This window comes from Endocarpon pusillum (genome assembly GCF_000464535.1).
Source record: "Endocarpon pusillum Z07020 unplaced genomic scaffold scaffold5276, whole genome shotgun sequence".
Lineage (NCBI taxonomy): Eukaryota > Fungi > Ascomycota > Eurotiomycetes > Verrucariales > Verrucariaceae > Endocarpon > Endocarpon pusillum.
The window spans coordinates 113,237-135,039 of record NW_006916496.1 but is presented as its reverse complement, the minus strand read 5'-3'; the positions used below and the strand labels follow the sequence as shown (position 1 = coordinate 135,039).

Below are 21,803 nucleotides of genomic sequence, written 5' to 3'. Positions count from 1 at the left end.
GTCTTCTACACTACGCTATTGCCGCCTCTCTACTTTGGGTGGCGATGGCTCTACTGTCGAAAACGTTGCTTCTGTTCGCGCTGCTGCATGGCCTCCGGCAATTTGCCTCTTTCGTGTATTATTTCGGGTGTTATGGTATTGTTGGTTACAAATGCATCCACAGCAAGCGAGACTGACATTTACTTGATTTACGCAAGATACCCCGGGATGAAAAAGATTGGGATTGGGATGGCTGTTTGCCCACTTTCGGCGTTGGACCTCGGCGTTGGACCGCAGTTTATTGGTGTTTGTTGCGGATGATTTCGGCTGCTGGCAATGTCACTGGCCGTGTACCTAATAAAGTACAGATTGGACATGTTCTTGACAGCTATCGTTCGGAGAGGGCTCATCTTACCCCGGTCAATGAAATATCATGTCAAGAGAGACGCTATTTCCGACTCAGTTTATCGTGGCAGGTTGCTTGGAATGCTGTCTCTGCTGCCTGTTGAAGGCATGTTTTTATGCACAGATACCCGAGGACAAATAAACAGAGAATGACATTACCTTTTCCGCTCTCCACGCGAAAGCTACTCGGACATTCAAAGGGAATAGCCACCAGTTCTATGCATCAGAAGCCGTGCGAAGAGAAGACGAGGCCCCCTTGAAACATAGTCAAGAGCATCTATCCGCCTCAGTTGTAGTCGCTTGGTGTTTGCGATACACGTTTTGGTATATCAAGACCTTACAGCGTGTTCTTTGTCCCCTTTGAGAGGGGACATCATTAATGACAGGGCCGATCCATGAGATTCCTGAATGATGTATCTTTGCTGCCTGTTAGTTAAACGGGATCATTGTAAGCAGACCTCCCGGTAACTTAATTCGATTCTAAAGGTTTTGTGGTAACTACCCTAATTGAGGCATTGCCCGTAACAGGATTTGAGCTCGCTGATACCCGGGAAAATGAAAGGATTGCTTCTCATTGATGGAGATTCTGAAGCTGCGCCGTCCTATTTACGTTTGTGGCCTATTGATCGAGGGGATGGGTACGATAGGAGAGGAGAGATGTAAGAGCTGTTTCGGCAGAGATTGAGGGGTGCACGTATCAAGGGTCATGTAGACGCGAAACGAGAAAATTGCATCACTTGAACAAGTATGACTTGCTGCTGGCAGAGCATGCAATGGCGACATGGTGATAGAGTTGAAAGAAGTTAGGAAGAAGGACCCTGTGGGAAACTGACCGTCATGGCTAGTGACGCCTCCTGATGGATCACAAAGCCAAAAGAAGCTATGCTGCTCGGGACTTGGATGGAAGATGCAGCAAGAGGCAGAGAAAAGTTCTCCGTCGGTACAGCCAGCAGACAAGACACAGGTGGAGGTGATGAGTGCGGAAGAGAGATCAAGTTCTGGGACCAAAGTCTTCTATCCACCGAAAGGACATCCCTGTTCTGTCAATTTGAGAAACGGGGTATCACGGTGCTGCTGCAAAGTGACCATATCGAACATGAAAAGAGCTGCCAGGCCGTAAATGCTAATAAACATGGTGGGCCTTCAGGTACCAATCAAAATGTGAAGTAATGCAGTCACATACTCTCAAACGTAATGACGCATCACGCCAGAAGCATGAGCCGCGACACCGTGAAAACCCCTATGAATTCCAGGTCATGTTCCCCTGTACTTTTAAGTTGCAAAACTGCCAGGCCTTCACACAACAGTGCCAAGACAAGTCATAGGCCCAAAATGAAGAGGGAAAAGAAGACCCCAAAAAATTAATGTCGAGTATGCGGATCGAACGCATGACCTTCAGATTTATATGGCTGAATTCACTTCAGTCTGATGCTGATGTTAGATTTTTGATATCACGAAGAGGATGAGTGCAAACTACCTGACGCTCTCTAATTCCAGAGTTAGTAGTGATGCAGAGGTCAGAATGGGCAGATTCAAACTGTACCCCAACTGAGCTAACTCAACGCCCTTTTTAAACAGAAATGAGACAATAAAGAACTAATAACTAATACCAAAATTTGAGTTAGTAAAACAGCCCGCGTAAGTCCTAGCATCGTCATAAGTTATACAGCACCAACAGTATAGGGACTGGGGTCCCTGAAAGCCCAGCACCATCCTCCGATTCAAGCCCGCTTCTAGGCTGTTTGATCCTTAGCTTAATGCCCAAAACAGTTAAGTTTCACGCGTTTACCAGCTTAAGTCACCCCTTCATCCTAAAAACTATAAGTACCCTCTAACACTAGAAGAGCGAGTTGTTTCTTGTCCCGTCAGTGTACATCGAAGACTTTGATGTATGACTCCGTACAACATAAACGGGACACCAATTGGCGATACGTTCCCAGTCCCCCCACCATCACTCAGGAGGCAATACCATGCCGTCTAAGATATGATAAGTACTATTTCTCAAGGAACTCATCCAAAGTAGAGTTCCACGACATCTTGACGTGCTATCGGGAGGCTTGAATACGACACACATACGGGTATGTGTTCCACAACGAATGCCTGTGAAGCAAGAAGCGACAATCGAAATCGTCAGAGGTTTGAGCAATACACAGCAAGCGCTCTCTTGCACCAGCATTCCCCTATACTACATAGCCAAAAGCTTTCCCGAACGCCTTTGACAGGGCTGCTGCCAGCTATGCTATCCCATTGGCTCCATGTTCATAACATGCATCCAGTTCGTATCACGTGTCACGATATGATCTTTTTCATATCCATTTCTTTACAAATCCAACATACATTGACGCAACTTGCCCGGGCTAACCTAGTGAGCCAACCAAAGACCATCCAGGAAACTCAGCGCCCAACCCCCCATTGACCTACCACCCATCATATCCACTTCCATCATATCTTCTCCTTACACTTCCCGCCACACTACCTGCATCACTCGACCGGCTTTCCGCCCTCCCTCCCTCGGGCGGGTTCAGGTTCGCCTCGCCCAGATCCTCCTGCAATGACGTGCGAGACGGGTAGGGCGGTGTCTCCTGGGAGAGCGATGGCTCCGCTTCTGCGTAGCTGTCGTAGATCTCGGTAGTACTGTATGTTGGAGAGGACGGAGAGTCTTGGTTAATTATACGCAGCCCCGCAGATCCAGGCGTCGAACCATATGAGCTATATCTTGCCTGTTGCGAGGGGAGAGTAGCTCGGCCACGGCCTGCCGGTTGAAGAGGGAGTGGTGGCGTGTGAGATTTCGCGGCTAGAGGGGGTGGTGGTGAGATCATAGTACGTGGAGATCTGGGTGTGCTGTCATAGCCGAGGCTGGGTAGTGGGACAGGTACGCTTTGTGAATCAAGGTTGTGCTTTCCATCATAGTACTCGATGTATGGATTTCCTGCATCCCGATATGGAGAGTCACCTGTCCAGGAAGAGTGGGAGGCTGATGACATGGTAGTAGCTGATGCACCTGGTGTCGTGCCTGCGAAATATGAACTTTGGAGATTATCTGAGGCAGTGACAGTAGTTGGAGTTTGCTCTTGAGGATATGTTGCAGGCTCGCTGGGATTGGTGATTGACAAAGGGGTTGCATGGGTTTGGGCAGGATACTTCATGTTGGATGTCGATGGTTGAGGTGTGATATCATCATACGCGGAGAATGGATCAGCATTAGGATCGTAGTATTTGCTGTCGTCATTCATATCATCAGCTTCATTATCAACATAAGTATTGTAGGGCTGCTGAGCTAGGTCGGGTGTCCCTTCGGAAATAGGATAGGGTTGGTCGTTGAGTGCTACCATTGGTGGGTTGGATGTCTCCGGGGTAGATACTTCTTGAGCTCCATCACCAGGATATCGTGTTGGTTGAGCGGAATTTGGAGGATGCGAGGTTCGATCAGGGGACATGGCATGGCCTTCTCTGAACGCGGGACTTGTCTCCTGCGGAGCAATCATGTGAGCAGGCGACTCCGACACAATGGAGCTTCGAGCCATGTCACCCCGCGTGTGGATGCTCCTTGATAGCACGCTTGCATTGTTCGCCCGCGCCTGTGGTTCTGGAACCTCCATGATCTGGTTTTCTGCGCTATCGGCATCACGAATACCAAACTGAGCAATGGTACGTAATTTCCGCATTACCCATGATACAAGTATTTTTCCTCGCTGCTTCTCTCCAAGCCGGCTTCGTGGGAAATCACCGTTTGACACGAAGGTGACCATGTCAACCACCAGCTGGTGCTCATTAAGAATAGTGTTGACGATGACGGGCACGATAGATGCTAGATATGCCTTTCGAAAGACTTCAATGAGAACAACGACTAACCCGCCAGCTTGGAAAACTGCGCTGCCGCCTGGGGAGATGTTCCGATGACACTTCTCGACGCTGTTTTCAATGTCCATAGGAAAGTGATTCAACCCATTGACTTCGAACGTCTCACCGATGCTGCCAAGGTTGAAAAGCACTTGCATTTCAACGGGTTGGCCTCCTGCACCTATCGGTCTGGTAACGTTGTGCAAAAAACCTAGGTCACCTGTTCGTACAAACGTGGCCATGGGATCACCACCCATAATCCGGCCGTTAAACCTCTCGAGATCGAAATCTTGCTTCGACATATAGAATGATTTTGCGCATGCTTCGCTTTGGACCCAGATCTCGCCATACTCTCCTACGTGGCATAGGTGGCATGTCTCAGGGTTGACAATAGCAATCTGTGTGCTGACAGGAACCATTCCCGAATCTTGAACTAGGAGTGCAGTGGGATCGCTCTCTTGATCAACTGGGTAGACGAGACCACGCCGAAGTGCACGAGTGTCAAGCCAAAGCTCGATTGGTTCGAGCGACATATAACTTCTCGAAGCAATCATAGGGTTGAGAACATGGGAATAGATGGTGTTAATCGCAGTGCGCTCAAGACCAGCTTGAGCAAAGTGGAGGCGAACTCTCTTATCTACTCGCATGTTAGTAGTGGTCAGAGGATACGTAAATCATGCACTTACAGACGTCCGCTTGAGGCCTCGAATCGGCCGAGATCATCATGTTCCGCAATTCGTGAAGCGAAAAGCCTTTCCCTGGCATATTACTCATGGCAAAATCAAGCATCTGACTTGTTGCATAAGTATCCTTGATTTTGTATCTTGCCAACGTCAAGAATAGACTCTGAGGATTCTGCGCAAAGTCCACAGGCGAGATCAAGTAGGTTGGAGCTCCTATATACACACCCATCAAGCAGGTGTGAAGGAAACCAAGACCCATCGTACTCCTAACGCAACCCAAAACGGGTCTTGAGCTGCTCATCTGGCAAGTCTCTTTCTGCACCTTGCACATGCCCAGTATGGTGTCATGTCCAAGCTGGATGGATATTCTCCGCTGATCGGGAGTCCAGTACGTCCAGACGATCGCCGTACTATTAGGGGCAATCCATGCAGGGCTCATCTTCAAGCCAAGATCTCTGCAACCATGTGACTGCTTCGGCGGTTTTGCGGTACTGTATACGGCAGGCACATTGAGCTTGAGGACGTTGGCAGACTGCTTTAAATGTTGGGAGACGAGCTTTTGCTTCAACAAACTGTCAACATCAGCATTGACAATCACGCAGCGCACCGTCATGTCTGCGACAGTATGCAAGAAAGCAGGCGCATCTTCGGCCAAACGATTTTGGTCCAGAGGTGCGATTGGGATAGCCACTGCACCCAGACAAAGACAAGCATAGACAGCAAAGACAAATTCCTCGGAATGAGTATACATGAGTATGACATGGTCGCCAGGGCGTATTTTGACTTTATTCTTGAGGTACATGGCAACACTTGCTACTCGCTGATCGAACTTCTTCCACGTCAGGCCCTTGCCTTCTCTGCCTCGACCATCTACTGTACAGTATGCGAGCTCGTCCGCCTGCCGAGCAACCCTCCACTGCATCAGATCAACGATGCTAGTGAAGTTGTTTAACGGCGTTGAAGTCCGATCGTCAATCACGACTTCTCGAGGGTCTATACCTGAATATTGTTTTTCCTGCATCATAAGGAGCTCTTGTCGAGCGGCGGTAGAGAGTGGTGACCAAATGCCTCCTGATGGATCCTCGCCCACTGGCAAGTTCAGCACAGCTCTCTCCACGCCGAATTTGACATGAACGCAGGGCAGAGATCCATTGTCGAACTCCTTCCGACACCTCATGTTGCCAATTTCATCTCGACCATTCTTGGTAACACGCGGAAGTGTATTCGGCGCAGTGATCATTACACAGTAGACTCTCAAGTGATGCTCTTCCAGCAACACTTCCATGCAGCGTTCAGACAACGAATCTAAAAGGGCAATATCAAGCTGCCGCGGCGGGCCTCCGGAAGTCAATGGCGCAGTCGAGGCTGCATATGATTCGATGAGCACAATCGGAAGATGTTCTTCGTTGACGAACACGTCGAAGGCCGAGCAGTCATGAATCTTAGGGACGTTCTTCATGATGCTCAGGATTAGATGTTGCACGAAGAAATAACGGTGCTCTTGAATCTCCAGACCATGTTCGACCCATTCGACTCGTTGCCGAAGCCGGTCCTCGTACAAGCCGAGCACGAAAATCTTTCCTTCGATGATGGTACCTAGAAGGCCTGTCCTTAGGAATTCGGGCTCTATCGATACTGGTGTGGGGTTTCCTTCCTTGAACTGATAGGGCCGTGCATGGAAGATGTTTTCTGTGTGCTTAGGTAGAGCCCAGAAGCCGCCGGACAACGATGGTGAGTCAACCCAGATCTCGCCAATTGTATTTGGGCTACACAACAAGCTCGTCTCCGGGTCCACGATGGCAAGAGTTGCGTCAGGAAGGGGATAGCCAAACGCACCACATCTAATGGTATTTGGGTAATTGCTGTTTTTCTCCCTTGCTTCTGCGCCCATGGCAACCACGATGACCTCATTTGTTTTCAGTGCCTCTTTATCAAGCAGAACTTCGTCAAGATCTGGTAGAGTCTCTCGCTTAGAAGGCTGTGCTGTCTTCCCACCAATCAAGCTGCTTCCAAAACCCGTTTTCGACTTGGACGTGTCCTCGTGATCCTTGGCCACAGGAGACGCTCCTTTGTCCAATTCATGGATGAGAGAACATCCCATGCGCTCTTCCCCTCCCAGCCAATCCCTCAAACTGATCACCATGCCACCGTGTTCTGGCAGGCACAGCATCGGAGCGACCACCTCTCTTGCCCGTGGATTGCGTAAAGGACGAAGCCATCTATCGGCTAACAACTCATGGAAATCGGAGTCTGCTGTCAATGTATCGATCAGACAAAGACGTACACTCGAGAAATTCGGCTCAATGCCCTTCTTGTAATTGCGAGTTGCCATTGGATCTGACTGATAATTGTAGACAGCCCGTTTGAGACGAGGATAGTCGGCTACCAAAAGAGTAGCTCTGTACTTAGTGATGAGACTGGCATATAAGCCAGGTGTTTCAACCGCAGGTGCCTCGAACCAAATCGTGGTGTGCCCACCATATACATCAAGGAGTATTCCGAGTATCATGCCAATGCCTTCGCGGGGATCTAGGTAGCTGAGGATAGTTTCGCATCTGTTGCCACTAGACATCGATTTTCCTTGCTTGTCTCGTAGTGCTGGATTGAAAGTGTCCCCCTTGCCCAATGGAGCCGTGGAGATGATCGCGCTCAAGCAAGACATTTGATGCATGATCGTTCGATGACTCATCACAACACCTCTGATATCACCTGTGGGAGCCGTCGAGAATTCGATATAAGCTAGGTCTGGTACGACCAGGGGAGGCTCTTCTCCTTTCTTCTTGGGATGATAGCTTCCAAATTCATTGGTCTTCCACCACTCAACCCCACGAGGCCAGTTGAGTTTGGCAGCCGTAATGTCTCGCTGAAAATTCTTCAAGTTGGCTTCCGTTGTCAGTGCTAGATGGGCTTGTGCGGATGTCAAAACAATGTTCAACCTCCGATAGTCCTTCAGATCATTGATAGGAACTGCTACTACACCAGCAATAAAGCAGCCCAACAAAGCGACAGCAAATTCAATGACTTCAGTATCGCGGTATATCAGCGCGACGCGATCTCCTCGGTATAGACTGCTCTTGTCTCTAATAACCTGAGCTACCTTCTCAGCACGACTCCCCAATTTCTCCCAGGTAATCGAAACCAACTCCCTTCCCTTCTGATCCAATACCCAGTAAGCAGGCTGTTTGCTGTTTGTCTTTGCTCGGTGTCTGAGCACCATAGCAATGTTGTCAAATTTAGACATCTCAATATTGTGGTCGTGTGGGTCACAAACATTGAACGGTATGTCTCTTGGCTCCAGTGGTAATTGATGCATTGCACTGCCTCCTGTTGGTAGATCTCCAATACCAAGCAAAGGGGGTGCCATTTGGGCAGAGGGCGAAAATGGTTCCGTCTGGGAGTATCGTTGTCCAGCTCCATAGCTCTCTTGCCTATCATCGAGCTGCTGACCTGTGAAGTCAGAGAAGTATTGCTGCTGCGAGTCCAGCATGGTGGAGTTTCTCGTGTTTAAACCACCGCTCATCGTCCCGTGTTCGTTCTGCTGTTCTGGATTGAATGCATAGTTCTGGCTCACGAGAGTTTGCGATCTCGAAGCATCTGGACTTGTCTCTACTGCCAACTGGTTTGGTTTCGGCAGGAAGAGTGAGTCGTAGGACCCATAAGAGCTCTGCCTTTGAGGAGGTTGCAGTCCGCTAAGGTCTCTTGACTGTGATCTTTTTACATTATTTGGAGGATAGTCGACACTTGAATTCCTGCTGTGTATTGACCCATCGCGATATTGGCCTTCGCCTTTCACCAGGCTCAACGGCTTGGAAACCGCACTTGTGCTTCCCTTCGCCGCAGGATGATCGCTGTCGTCTGGAGAATGGATGCGCAGCCCTCCACGCTGTTGTGCAGTTGGGGGTTCTGGCGGTGCAAGAAACTGCGAAAAGAGGATGGTTCTCCTCTTTTCATAACCCTTTCGCGTAATGTCACCTTCTTCAAACTCGTGGTCTAGCTCTCGGAGCGCAGCTTGCAATTCTGGGTTTGTAGCCATTGTCACGAGACTTCAATGCTACACAATGTGTCAGAGCGCCATAGACCTGAGATGCTCGGTCTTATTTAATCAATTGCATGGCTGCGTCCCTCCTCTCATAACATTCTGTGTACGTAAAGCCAGTGGTGGTGACGATTGAACAAGCTTGAGGAGAGGAACGCGAAGACAGCCGGCGGAATAAGCAGTAAGTTACGGTTCAGAGGTCAATTTGCCTGCGGAGTTGGCGTGGAGAACCCCAAAAAGGCTCCCGCTGAAGTTGCTAATCGATAGATTGCCTAAAGCAGCCCAGTGCCTCGGGTGATCTGCGCCAACAAATGCCACAAATTTAAGGAGCACTCACCAAGAAGTTAAGCGCAGAAAATTGTGGTAGTTATGCTCCCGGGGGGACCAAAGTCTAACATGGGGCTGAATATTCTACGGTCTGTGTGGATGTGACGTCAATAGCCTTCGATGAGTACTTGGAGCCATAGCTTGAACAGAACAATCATGTATAGGTACTGACTCGGATACTGAGAATCCACTGCCCCATCCCCATCCGACCGCGACATGGGAGAAGCATTATCTACCACGGCTGGACCTCACCCTTTCGTGGAGGTTCGACTCTTACAACCTTGTCGCAATTGAGAAGACACATTGGATCAAATGCTTGCTTCAGCTGTTGAGATACTCCAGTCAGCCTCAAACGAGAACGAGGGTGCGGTATATGAGGAACACTTGCCTTCCGCATAGCATCGACGGCATTTCTCCCCAACTCATGTTCTAGATAGTCTCGCTTGATCAATCCCACTCCATGCTCGCCGGTGACTGTGCCTTCCATCTCGACCGCGCGTTTCACCATGCGGTGGACGACATCTTCTGCTGTCCTTCGCTCGGCCTCATTAAAGAGTAGGATAGCTGACAACGATTAGCTTTCATAGTGGACGTCGTATGGTAGGGAAAGCGAGACCGTGAAAGTTTCCATCACCAACGTGTCCTACCATTCCACAGAGCAATCCACTCCTTCTGATGTCTTCTTTCGTCTCTTCTATGATATCCGGCAATCTGCTGATTGGCACAGCAACGTCTGTGGTCCACACATGATCACTTTCATCTCTTCTCATAGCCATTACGCTCCATAGAGCCTCTTTCCTCGCGCTCCACAATTCCCTAGCCTCATCGGCGTTCCTGGCGAAGTCGAACCTTTCTGAGTGACATTGCTTTGCCAATCTTTGTACAGTGCCAATCTGTTCTTTCACGCCTGAGGGTGAGCCAGCAAATTTGAAGAACAGTGTTGGCGACTCGCTCCATTGCCGGCTAGTCCTACCGCTTTTGTTTATGCACCGCATCTGCTCGTCATCAAGAATCTCTACGCCAGCAACCAAAATACCTTCGCCTACCACCTTCGATACGCATTCGGCTGCTGAATGAATCGTTGGAAAGGTTGCAACAGCAACATTTTCGCTCTTCGGCTTGACTGTCACCTTCAAAGTTGCCTCGGTGACGAGTCCAAGGGTCCCCTCGCTACCAATAAACATCTTTGTAAGATCATATCCTGCGCTCGACTTCCTCGGCCGCTGGCGCGTTTTGACAATCGTCCCATCTGCCATCACGACTGTCAGCGACACCACCCATTCTCGCATAGTTCCATATCGATATGCGTTTGTGCCTGAACAGCCAGTTCCCACCATACCACCAATTTTCGCCCCTGGTCCGGGATCTGGTGGAAAGAAAAGTCCGTCTTCTGCCAACACCTCATTCAAGTCTTCCCACCCCACGGCAGGTTGCACCACTACATCCAAATCCTCTTTGTGTAGCGCTTTGATGTTATCCATCCTCATGAAGTCAATGCATATCCCTCCCCTTGTAGGTGCAAAGTGTCCTTCTAGACTCGTCCCTCCACATACCGCGGTGACAGGGATTTTCCTCAAATGACATACTTTCATTATTTCCGAGACCTCCTCCGTAGTAGCAGGGTACACAATCATAAATGGCCTCTCGCCAGGCTTCGTCTGGTAAGTAGACCAATCGGATCCTGAGTGACCAACCAAATCATCGGTATCAGTGGAGACGTTCTCTTTGCCAACTATCTGCGCAAAGTCTACCCAGGCAGCCTGGAGAACGGTGTCTCGCGTGTCATGTACAGGAGGTCGCGCGGCGGAAAGAGGTGTAGTAGACGTTCGAGGGAGTTCTTTTGGTAGTAGAGTACCCATATAGTAAGCCGTGCCGCAGCCCGCGAGGAAGACTGTACGGTGTCAATTCCACACGTCTGATGGCTGCATGCAACCTTACTCACGTATGGTCAAAGCAAAAGTTTGCAAGGCTTTGCTTGGTCCCATTTTCTGCTTGTTCTCAATATATTTGGCTTCCTCTGCTCGCTCTCGTGCTAAGCGCTGCGCAGTACTTTCGTAGAGCTGCCCTCGGAAGGACTTCCTCTCTTCCGCTAGGCATCGTGATGTTCGAAGAAATCTTCGCTGCTGCCCGGTCGATCTTTGAAAGGATATGTGTTGTGTCTTGAGACCTGGTCGTAAGGTCTGATTGAATGTACTTAGAATGGGCTGCCGTGAGGCGCCAAAAGCATTTCTCATCTTGACCACAGAGGGTGTCGTTAGCTTTCCTTGTTTTGCAGCATCGCTTCAGATTCTCCTGTACGTTGCCAATGTGCTTGATGCCTGAGGAGAGTTGTTCCACGCGATCGTGGAGCTTTCAAAGCTCCTCCCTGCGGCCCTTCGGCCCTGCCGATGCGGAGACGTTCCTCCAATTGCCCACGCCCCCGGCTTCTCCAATTCTCCTTTGTCCATACTGTAACGCCGGAAGCACAACAATTGAAGCCCCCTCTGACGTGCTCGGCATTTATCTGAATTAGGTAACATGGCTCGAATATGGGAGAATAAGCTGGCAGAGACCCCACTCTACGATGCGCAGACCTCTTGTTGTAACAGAAGTCGACAAAGTCATCTTAGCACACAGGTAGGCAACATTGAAAGTAATGTCGTTCAACACAATTCCTATCCTTGACCTTTCCCTTGCGCGGTCATCAGAGACCAAAGAATCGTTCCTCGACGACCTGCGGCATGCCCTCCTCGAAGTCGGCTTTTTCTACATCAAAAATACCGGCATCTCCTCTGCTTTGATCCAAGATGTGGTCGAGCAAGGCAAAGCGTTCTTCGACTTACCCTTGGAGAAGAAGCTGGAAGTTGAGATGAAGAATGCGCCCAGCTTCCTCGGATACAATAAATTGGGCATGGAGATCACACGCTTTAAAATAGATTGGAGAGAGCAGATTGATATATCCACTGAGCATCCGGTGCCCGGACCAGATGAACCTCTATATCATAATCTTCTTGCGCCAAATCAATGGCCCGATCCGCACGCGCTTCCGAAGTTCAGACCGACTTACGAGAGGTACATACAAGAAATGGGCGATGTGAGTATGGAGTTTACGAGTCTCATCGCTGAAGCGGTGGGTTTGCCGCGCAATGCGTTTGATCGATTTTTCGACGATGCCCAGCAGCATAAATTGAAGATTGTGAAATATCCGGATCTGGAGGAACTAGGGATAGAAGGCGAGGCGCAAGGGGTGGGACCCCATAAAGATAGCATGCTTACCAGCTATCTATTGCAGGCCAGTCATCACAAGGGCTTGCAGGTGCAAGCACCAGATGGAAGATGGATTGATTGTCCTCCTCTTGACGGAACGTTGGTGGTGGCTATTGGTCAGGGAATGCAAGCCTTGACCCAGGGCGTCTGTCAAAGTACAACACATCGAGTACTAAGTCCAGCAAGAGGATCAGGTCCCAGATTCAGCATTCCTTTCTTCCAAGGTGTGAGCTACGATGCGACTTTTGAAAGTATGGATGTGCCAGAGTCTGTCAAGGAATTGCGGAGCCGAATTCTGGAGCAAAGAGGTGAGAGGATCGATGATATTGAATTCACTTTCATGAGTGGACGATATCATCATCTGGGTGAAGCTACGCTCATGAATCGGATCAAGAGTCATCCCGATGTTGGCGAGAAATTTGTATGCTCCCCCTTGGACATTTTCGTGCCCGTGGCACATGCAGCTTGTTTTTATGCTGATATCCGACAGTATCCTGACCTCCTGAAGAAGATCCGACGACAACAAGAACAAGACCAGAAACAAGCGGGCAAGGCGGAACCTTCAGAACAAGAATTGCTAGATGCAGCGATCAATGTTCACTCATCAGTAATCGAAGCACATTGATATAATCTCTTAAACACATAATCACCCTTCATGGGTACATGACTTGTTCCAAATCTCATACAGCGGTCCCTTATGTCCAAAAATGGGATCCCACTCAGGAACAGGCACTTTCCTTGCCGTTTCAGCCTTCATCCTTGTCTCTTCTTCCCCAGCTTTACAGAAATTATTATCATATTTCGGACTTCCCTTCACAGACCACAAGCAGATTCAGTTATCTCCACCCACACAAAGAGTTCAGGAGGGGTTAGATTGGCCACTCACCTCTGGATACAACCCCAGATACTCATAATCGCCCTCCGAGGTAACAGAGCAGTGGCTCACCCCGGCCTGTCAATCTATCAACAGCCATACCCAGAAGCAAACATGCATTTATCTCTTTTCCCTCACTGCCAAGAACACCCAAACCCAGCCGGCCACGAGAACCAAGAGAGAAAAATTGATACGAAAAGTTCAAGTACTCACCGGTAACACAATAACATCCCCCGTCCCCAACTCAACCTGCACCCCATTCCTCTCCCTTTTCCTTCCTCCCTCGTCTACGCCCCCATCCAAAGGCCCCACCCCAAGCAGCAGCCTACTCCTTCCAGCAACCACCGCATAACACTCATGCGTCACGCTATGAAAATGGTGCGCCCAATACGACTTGAATATCCCGCCATAATACCAATGGTTCGCTTCGATTGCTTGCCTCGCTGCGCCAGCAGCCGAGAATGCGGGAGAGCCTTCTTCCTCTGAGCAAGGATGATTCAACCTCGATTCTGATCCAGCAGTGTCTTCCTCTTCCTCTTTCTCGTTCGGGGGAAGAGGAAGCACGGAACGATAGATCAGCACCGGGAGACGCGAGTTCGGGACGTGAGGGGTCGGGGTGTGGATGTGGTATTCTTCGGGAGGTTGAAGAGGCATTTTTGGCTGGGAAAGATGGTCTGATAAGCGAGGGTACTATGGGCGCATTAGGAGTTGGGAGGATTGGGGTAAAGATCAGTCAGATGGTTGGATGGATCACTAGGATCGTCGGACGGCGTTTGTATGTGTTTGTGTATGCTTGTGTATACGATACAACTCTGGAGGTCAATCCTGCGAGGACATAGTTATGGAATGAAAATGGAGTTCTTCTCCGCATCGCATCGTGAGGGGTCGAATGAGCAAGAGCTTGAGGCTCTGACGTAGGTTGCAGTATGTAAGTTCTTTCAGATGACTAGCAGAAGCAAGATATGAGGAGCACGGCTTGTCTGCACTAATGACGATCTGTGGTCAGAATAGCATCCTTTCTGAAGAACAAAGATCTGCAAGTTCGCAATCTCCTGATGTATCCGACTAGAGTGATGGGCCTTTTCAGTGATATGCCCACCTTTCTACATATGCAATGCCCCCTTCCAAGTTGATCGATCTCCTTGGATACACAGTACGCCTTACCATGTAAGCGCTCAAAGCAAGAGACCCAAGCAAGCACGCCTTCCGTCCGGTACTCCCAATGATCCCGCCAAAGAGTGGAACTATCGGACGCCAGCTACGATGTTGAAACAATGCTAATATGATCAGTTCTGAATCACAACGCGTACGTATTTCGCAGCTTCTGCTGGACTGCGGGAGCCAGACGTGATAGGAAGGCTTCGAAGTTCGGAATGATCTCTTTGTATCCTTGAATGAGCTATGAACGCTAGTGTCAGCTTGTTCTCATGCTGGATGTCTCGTTCAAACTTACATTGCCAAATGACTGCCTCACTTCCCTAAAACCCAGACCCGAGGCCTCTTTCTTAGGGAAAGCTGCAATGGCAGTAAAAAATTCGCCGAGACTGTTTTCCATGGCCCTTGGATTGCGCTCAATAACCCTGCTGAAGCCAAGAAATGCGCTGGCTTTCTCCTGGGTGGGAGCGATATTTGCCATTGACCTCAAGAAGGGCTCAGCGAATTCTGGAAGATGCGGCGCCAGTTGCTCTGCAGAAGCTATTCCCAGTCTGCCCAACGACATGGACGCATTTTCATTTACCGAGTCTGGAATGTCTTCATGAGAAACTATCGTAATTAAGCCTTGGTACAGCGGTTCGATATAAGGCGTCATGCTGGAAGTTGCTCTGACCCCGATCTCTCCGCAGGCCCAACAAGCATTGTTGAGAACATTGAAGCCTGCCTCCGAATTCGCGTCTTGAATCAGGTCCAGATCCAGCTGGCGAATCAGAAGCGGCATAATCTTTGGTAGCTGCGGTTCCAGCTGAGAGTAAATGTTGATTGCACAGTCACCTAGCAGCGCAAAGGCAGACTGTTTAACATCATTTGTTGGATCCTCCATGCAAAAGGCAAGGAGATCGAAAAGTTGCGGCTGGGAGTTCGCGACTAATTCAGAACTCTTGTTTGAGTCGATGGCCTGGATGATAGAGCTCAACAGATCTAGGCTTGTGACAATGAAGTCCTTGTCGGGTTCGTCAACCGCCTGACCACTCACAGCAGCCATGTAGTCTTGCAGATTCTTGTAGATGATCTTGTTGCATCGTACGAAGACGGTAGGTGCGAAAGGCGAGAATGCATCGCCATAAGCAGCTGCAACATATCCCAGACACCCCAGTAGTGGGAACATCTCCATGGATTGATCAGAAACCTTATTCCATCTTCCGATTAGGACAGGCATCAGAAGTTCCACTAGATGTGGCTTCGCCATTTCAGACCCAACACCATCAGCCAAGGTTTGGACACAGTCATACAAGATGTATATGTTCTTATCCTTGTATTTGTTGAAGCACTGTACAAATTGCCGCAGAATGGGTTGTGTGTATGGTTTCAGGCGATCTCCAGACTTCTCCTCTAGACTTGCAAAAGCGGAAGCTGCGGCCTCTTGGACCCGCTTCGACTTGTCCAGCATGCGCTTGAGAAGCCCTTCCATCATAGGTTCGAAATATTGCGATCGAGCAACAGGATCTTGCAAGTGAGATCCCCACTCCGAATAGCGCCCAAGACACCAACACGTAATTTGCCGTACTACTGGTTCTGGGTCTGCTAGTAGAGAGATAAGAAAGGGGACAAGCTCTGGAAGGTGAGGCGAGACAACGTCCATACAGCCATCGGCGATTGCTCCGAGAGCTAGCACAGCAGCTTCACGCCTTGGCCATAACGGGTGAGACAGATTTTCCTTAAGGTAAGGTAAGATGATCTCGAAGACTGGTTGCTGGAAAACAACAGCGAAGACATCGAGGGCGGCTGCGGAGCATTTGCGTAAATTCCATTCTTCCTCTGGATCGCCTTCCTCATCCTCGTAATCGTCTTCGTCCTCAATCTCACCTTCACTTAGCGAATCGCTATCCATTGTTGCAGCTTCATTTATAGTGGTATGCCCGTTGAGATCATGGGATGCCTCTGAATGATTGATTTTGGCCGAGCCTACGGCAATTCGTGAGGATTTGGCCTGTGCAAATTGTGGTTTCACATCTTCAACCTTATCCTCTTCGTCTGCATCATCATTCAATCCAGCCAGTCGTTCAATATCCTCTTCACTGTAGATCATCCCTTGAAGGAGGACCGGTATTACCCTCGACAGATATGGGCCCATAGAATGTCGAAGTTCTCCAATATTGAGCCAGAACCCTGCAGCATCCAAGGCCAAGTCTGGATCATTACGATTCTGTTGCTGTGTCAATATGTATTCCACAAGACCTTCCACGTGTGGAGCCAACAGATCAGGTCTCGTGTCGACCAGCTGGACTAAGCTCTGACAGACAATACGTCTAACCTCCGCGCTGGGATCATTCGCTAATTGGAATAGCTTGGCTAGGTAGGAATCCAACATAGAGATTAGAACTTTCGGCTTCTGTGGAATGAATATATTTAGTGTCTGAAGCGCAAACCGTCGGATACGTGAATCAGTGTGACCGGTGAATTTCAAGAGCATCGGAATCAGGACAGCCAGCGGCTGCTGTCCCTGCATTTCCCTGTTCAGCAGCTTCTTGTTGTCCTCGCACAGCTTTGCTAGGGCTGACATTGCGCCTTCTTGAGCTTCGAGTGGCACATTTTGGCTGTCGTTGTTGACCAAAGAGAGTAGATCCGTAAGAATCTCAGGCCACTCTAATATGCCACCTTGCTGAACGACTTCTGTGATAACGGTGCCAGCGAAACCACGAAGTTGTGGGTTTGTGTCTTGAAGCGCCTGCACCACCGAAGATTTTATGTATGAAAGCGCCTGCTTGGAGACAGACCGGTAGGAGAGCTTGATGTGATTTTTCAGATTGATAGCGGCAGAATATCGAATCGTAAAGAGGCTTGGGCCACCGAATCCTAATTGCGCAACTTGCGACGTGCTGAATATGTAGGTGAGGTAGTACACGAAGTCTGGGGATGACCGAGCTTTTGATAGCATCTGCACGAGGAAAGCGATGTCAGCAGCGAAACCTTTTAGGCAGGAGTATATGAAAGGTTGCTTGATGGCGCCGTACTCACAATCTCTGCTTGCTTTTGTCGCGGTCTATCAAACCCACCCAAAGAGTCCCTCAAGTACTCAGCAAGTTGCTTCAACCCATCTTCTTGTGGTTGCCACGCCATGATGGCGTCGGCTGAGCTTTGCGCACCCCAACCACAAGGACTCCTGTACCTTCGTCGGTGGCGCTAAAGTGGGAAGATTAGTGTTGAAAATGCTAGATCGTCTCGATCCAATTTTTAAAGATTGTCCACCGAGGAAATTGAACTCGCACTGCGCGCAGATTGGAGTAGGGCCCCATTCATAGGGTCTCATGAGATGACAAGGGAGATCTGTCTAGCTTTTCGCCTCAGAGTCGTGATCAAAGTGAGAATATTTGGTGAGAGGCGTTGTAAGTAGTTTGTTACCGGGGGCCAGAAGAAAGTCGGCCCTAGGTTAAAGAGGTCTGCGGTCAACTGCACGGCTGAAATAATTGAGCAGCAATCTCGGAATCTTGCAGTAGAATGAGACACACATATGCTCTATTCTTTCATGGTGCAAAAGGGCAGACGATGTGATCCAGTCGGGAATAGATCAATAAAAGTGACACATTTGTCCTCAGAAATTCCTCTGGGAGAACGGGGTGTGTACCAAATTTGTGGAGCTGGCTTTTGGTGTGGGGTTGAGCTTGGGTGCCGAAACTCTCCCCAAGAGTAACTAGTTACTCGTAACATTCTCGCCCCCCTCTCACTCTCAACTCAGACCAGTCCTGGTCTGGCCGCTGAATCCACAGTGATCTCATCCCAAATTTTACTATCTTTACTTTTAGGTGGAAAATATGTTCTTTTGCATACTCCTTCGTGAAATTTCAGCCACATTATCCGGTGCATACCTCACTCATGTCCATACAAGTTTCTTAATTGAATGACCAATTTGCTCCAGATATCCAGTTCTGCTGCGCGCATCCGCTCGCGAGATGATATCTGCTTTTTCAACAAGGTCTATCTCACATTCTTCACCATGGCTGACACTATTCTTCACCGCTCGTTGAATATCAGTGCATATGTGTTCTGCTGTAGCAAGTGGACTTGAATTGCCCTTCTCATCCGCAAGTGATTGATTTGGAATGACCTTCATAGCCATGCATTGAGACGATTCAGCGTTCCGGTTCCAGAGCCACGAGAAGATCGCAGAGTCTTCACTGTCTTCGCTTCTGTCTTTAGCTTCTTTAGCAGCTGAAACTTGAAGTGACCTCGTGTTGACACGTTTAATGCTGTCTTTGCTGGGGGAGTAAGCAATAACCAGGCCTACGTTCAGGTCTTCGTTCATTTGTCCTTCAGTTAGGGTTGAGGTTATGTAGGTGCCAAAACGGATTTTTGTGATAAAGCGAAGATCAATTCTTTCAAAAGACGCAACTTTCTCCGTGATCCAGTCGAATTTGCATCCATAGATAGCATGGTTTGTCAGCAATAGAATAGCTTCTTCAAAAGGCAGAGTTCTCAAAGTGTTCGTGTGGGCTGGTGTCAGCATTGCCCATCCATGGATGAGATCCTCCTCTTGATGCTGAATTACAATTTTGGAACATGTGTCAATTGCGTTCTCTCGAACTTTGTGGATGGAGATCCCTGGATCTGCGCTCATCATAGTGGCCTGAAAATCATCGAAAACTCTGGGCGTAACATTTCCAAGCAATACATCAATTACAGTCTGCGAGAAATAGTCGTTGACAATGTTATTGTAGTAACGGGTCAGTGTCAATCCAAAGTCATTCAGGGCCCCCCGGTAGTCTCGTTTGCGAGTCCGAGTATAGTCACCTTTCAGGGCTGCTGTTGATGCATATTGGCGAGAGATTGCATCACCATTGTCAGCCCACAACGTGTTGAACCATTGTGTGCTTGCATCGTGCACAAAGTCGATCTTTAGCCCATCTCTTGCAAGATCCTTCTGCAGCATATACTGGGCAAATGCACTTTGAACAACATTCGTTCGATCCAAGCAATCCATACAATTCGTCCGAATGATGCCTGTCTGTCTCTGTTCGATATTTTCGCCGTTCATCATAGTTTCGCCAAATGACCTCATGGTGTCTTCCGAGGCTTCGACCAACTTTTGTACGTTTTCGAATTTCATGCCGCGACATTCGGTATGGAAGTCAAACCAGTTGAAGCCTAGTTCACGGCTTCTCTCAGCCTGGTTGGAATATTTTACAAAATTCTCGTATTCCCCTCCTATGCTCTTTTCACCTCCTTGCTTGTCAACTAGTAAGACAATATGTACTGAACCATATCTCTGCCGCAGCTCTTCAAAATGGCGGTCGAACGCTTTTTGGTTGACCTCAGAGGAGTGGTGAAGAATTGGTACAGGCTTGAAGGCATATGGCGACTGGGAAAAGTATAGCGGGATTGAGCCTCGAATTTGCACAAACGAGCGGATCTTGGCTGGATCTTCCCACGATGGGGAAGACAGGATCTGCTCAGTCTCCACCGTATTTGCACAATTGCCTTCATCGTCAATACCGCGCCGAAGATAGCGTAGGCCAGATCGCTTCACAGACCTCCGCGAGATCAAGGTCAGTAGGAAGGATGGAGAACGATCGAGCTCAATTTCAGTTTCATGCGGTGGCTCCCTACTCCCATCAGCCTCAAATACACTCCCTAAGGACTCGGGTTCGGTTGCTTCTGTATGTGTCTTATTCTGTGTGTTCTCAACGACGAAATGCTGCTGGCCTATGAATCCTTGCATAATAGGCATAATGAATGCATGGAACCCAGCTTTCGAAAACGGGAAAGTCAGGTGTCTGTTCCAGAAATACTAAAAGTCGTCAACGTAGATACCTGCGAGCACCAGGAGCTCTTACGTACAGATTGATCGAAACCTTCAGGAGACACTGTTTTAAGAGATGTTATGGAAGAGCTGCCAAATCTTCTCGTGATATTGAATTCGTATGAAAAATAGAAACTTTGGGAGGTGAAGAGCAGTTTAGCCGCTCGTAGTATTTTAGGGAGCATCTCAGTAGCGGCCCCGTAGGATGACTGCTGCGCGAGCACCAGGTCACCATTCTCCTCCCGGTGAAGTGCCTCCGATATAAGAGGCGAATGGTCCACTTCAGAAACCGACGTGGCAATCGCTGATAGAGACTTCTGGTCTTCGGGTTGTGTGCTTGGGACTTTATCAGTGCTCACTGTCCCAGTGCGCTTGTTGCCTAACCCCCATCCCCTCCTCGAAAACCATTGCGAGGCAAATTGACCATATCCTTTTCGCTGAATGACATTCTGCACCACGCTTGTGGTGCTCTCATTGTGTCCAGCCCCCTGTGGTGTCTCGTCGATTGGAGGCCGCGATTCTGAAGGATCCCCAACGGAATGGTCGTCAAAGCTCTCGTCTCCACTCTCCTCAGATGGGGATAAAGGTATGTCAGATGCCTGCAAGCCTTTTGCCTTCTGAAGCCCCACTCGGATCTTCGTGATGGTTTGATCTACCTCTGCTTGGGAAGAGATGGGAAGTACGGCAATATCTCTAATGCCGTAGATAGGTCGGCCAAAAATTTGTGCTACTTGTTCCCTGCGAGTTATGCAAAGCAAAAATGAGGATGACGCAATCTTCAACAGACCTTTCAGGGTAGAGATATATTAGCAAACCCTTGATGGAGATACCTCTTGTGTTGGACACTTGGACAAAGTGCTGCAGAGAACGAAGATGCTTACCGATTATTCCATGACTTTCAAGATGTGGACTCTGTTTGAAAGTCTCTGGCTCTACCTTTAAATGGGGTCCAATTGATTTGCTCTTGAAGTCGATCCGAAGAGAGTTGTTATGATCTGATCCTCCAGCCGGCTGAAGGATCAAAGCATCAGTGGTTGCAAAAATGTTAAGTTTTTTCACGACATCCGGCATGATGTTACAGATAGAAGTCCACTAATTAGCTGAACGGTCATTCCACCCAAAACATCGAAAAGCTTGCAAGATTCAACACAGATGCGTAATGTTAGCAGGGTTTTCCTTTTTGAAGGATGAATGATAGCTCCAAGTGTAGTGGAAACAGTACTGGATAGCACCTGCGTCTCGTTCGCCCGATCAACACTTTTCGACGATCATGACGCAGAGACAGGTAGAAAACTGCATCCGTTCAACTTCCACCCTAGTTAGCAGCAAACAAAGCCAGCACTTTCTCATGTTGCACAGTATGAGGGTCAACCGATGGATTAAATGGAATAGTATCTTCCCTACGCCTGAGGTGATGGTGAATAATGATAGATGAACTATTGCGCTTCTACCCAGCCAGTC

At 48.9% G+C, this 21,803-nt stretch overlaps 6 protein-coding genes across 6 annotated transcripts; 1 reads left to right on the top strand and 5 right to left on the bottom strand.

Moving 5' to 3' along the window:
• Window positions 1-2,801: 2,801 nt before the first annotated feature.
• Window positions 2,802-8,940, bottom strand: EPUS_05425 (uncharacterized protein; the record flags this gene model as incomplete). The annotated part of the gene is made up of 2 exons (XM_007806295.1): window positions 2,802-4,861; window positions 4,911-8,940. The coding sequence occupies 2 exons, from the start codon at window positions 8,938-8,940 to the stop codon at window positions 2,802-2,804; spliced, it is 6,090 nt and encodes a 2,029-aa protein (XP_007804486.1).
• A 562-nt stretch (window positions 8,941-9,502) lies between these two features.
• EPUS_05424 (uncharacterized protein) lies at window positions 9,503-11,504 on the bottom strand (the record flags this gene model as incomplete). The annotated part of the gene is made up of 3 exons (XM_007806294.1): window positions 9,503-9,834; window positions 9,887-11,161; window positions 11,213-11,504. The coding sequence occupies 3 exons, from the start codon at window positions 11,502-11,504 to the stop codon at window positions 9,503-9,505; spliced, it is 1,899 nt and encodes a 632-aa protein (XP_007804485.1).
• Window positions 11,505-11,905: 401 nt separating this feature from the next.
• Window positions 11,906-13,141, top strand: EPUS_05423 (uncharacterized protein; the record flags this gene model as incomplete). The annotated part of the gene is made up of 1 exon (XM_007806293.1): window positions 11,906-13,141. One exon carries the CDS (start codon window positions 11,906-11,908, stop codon window positions 13,139-13,141), a length of 1,236 nt encoding a protein of 411 aa, XP_007804484.1.
• Window positions 13,142-13,591: 450 nt separating this feature from the next.
• Window positions 13,592-14,044, bottom strand: EPUS_05422 (uncharacterized protein; the record flags this gene model as incomplete). Its single annotated transcript, XM_007806292.1, has 1 exon — window positions 13,592-14,044. One exon carries the CDS (start codon window positions 14,042-14,044, stop codon window positions 13,592-13,594), a length of 453 nt encoding a protein of 150 aa, XP_007804483.1.
• A 643-nt stretch (window positions 14,045-14,687) lies between these two features.
• EPUS_05421 (uncharacterized protein) lies at window positions 14,688-17,665 on the bottom strand (the record flags this gene model as incomplete). Its single annotated transcript, XM_007806291.1, has 3 exons — window positions 14,688-14,789; window positions 14,844-17,483; window positions 17,564-17,665. The coding sequence occupies 3 exons, from the start codon at window positions 17,663-17,665 to the stop codon at window positions 14,688-14,690; spliced, it is 2,844 nt and encodes a 947-aa protein (XP_007804482.1).
• A 751-nt stretch (window positions 17,666-18,416) lies between these two features.
• Window positions 18,417-21,413, bottom strand: EPUS_05420 (uncharacterized protein; the record flags this gene model as incomplete). Its single annotated transcript, XM_007806290.1, has 3 exons — window positions 18,417-20,330; window positions 20,381-21,129; window positions 21,224-21,413. 3 exons carry the CDS (start codon window positions 21,411-21,413, stop codon window positions 18,417-18,419), a joined length of 2,853 nt encoding a protein of 950 aa, XP_007804481.1.
• Between the last annotated feature and the right edge of the window lie 390 nt (window positions 21,414-21,803).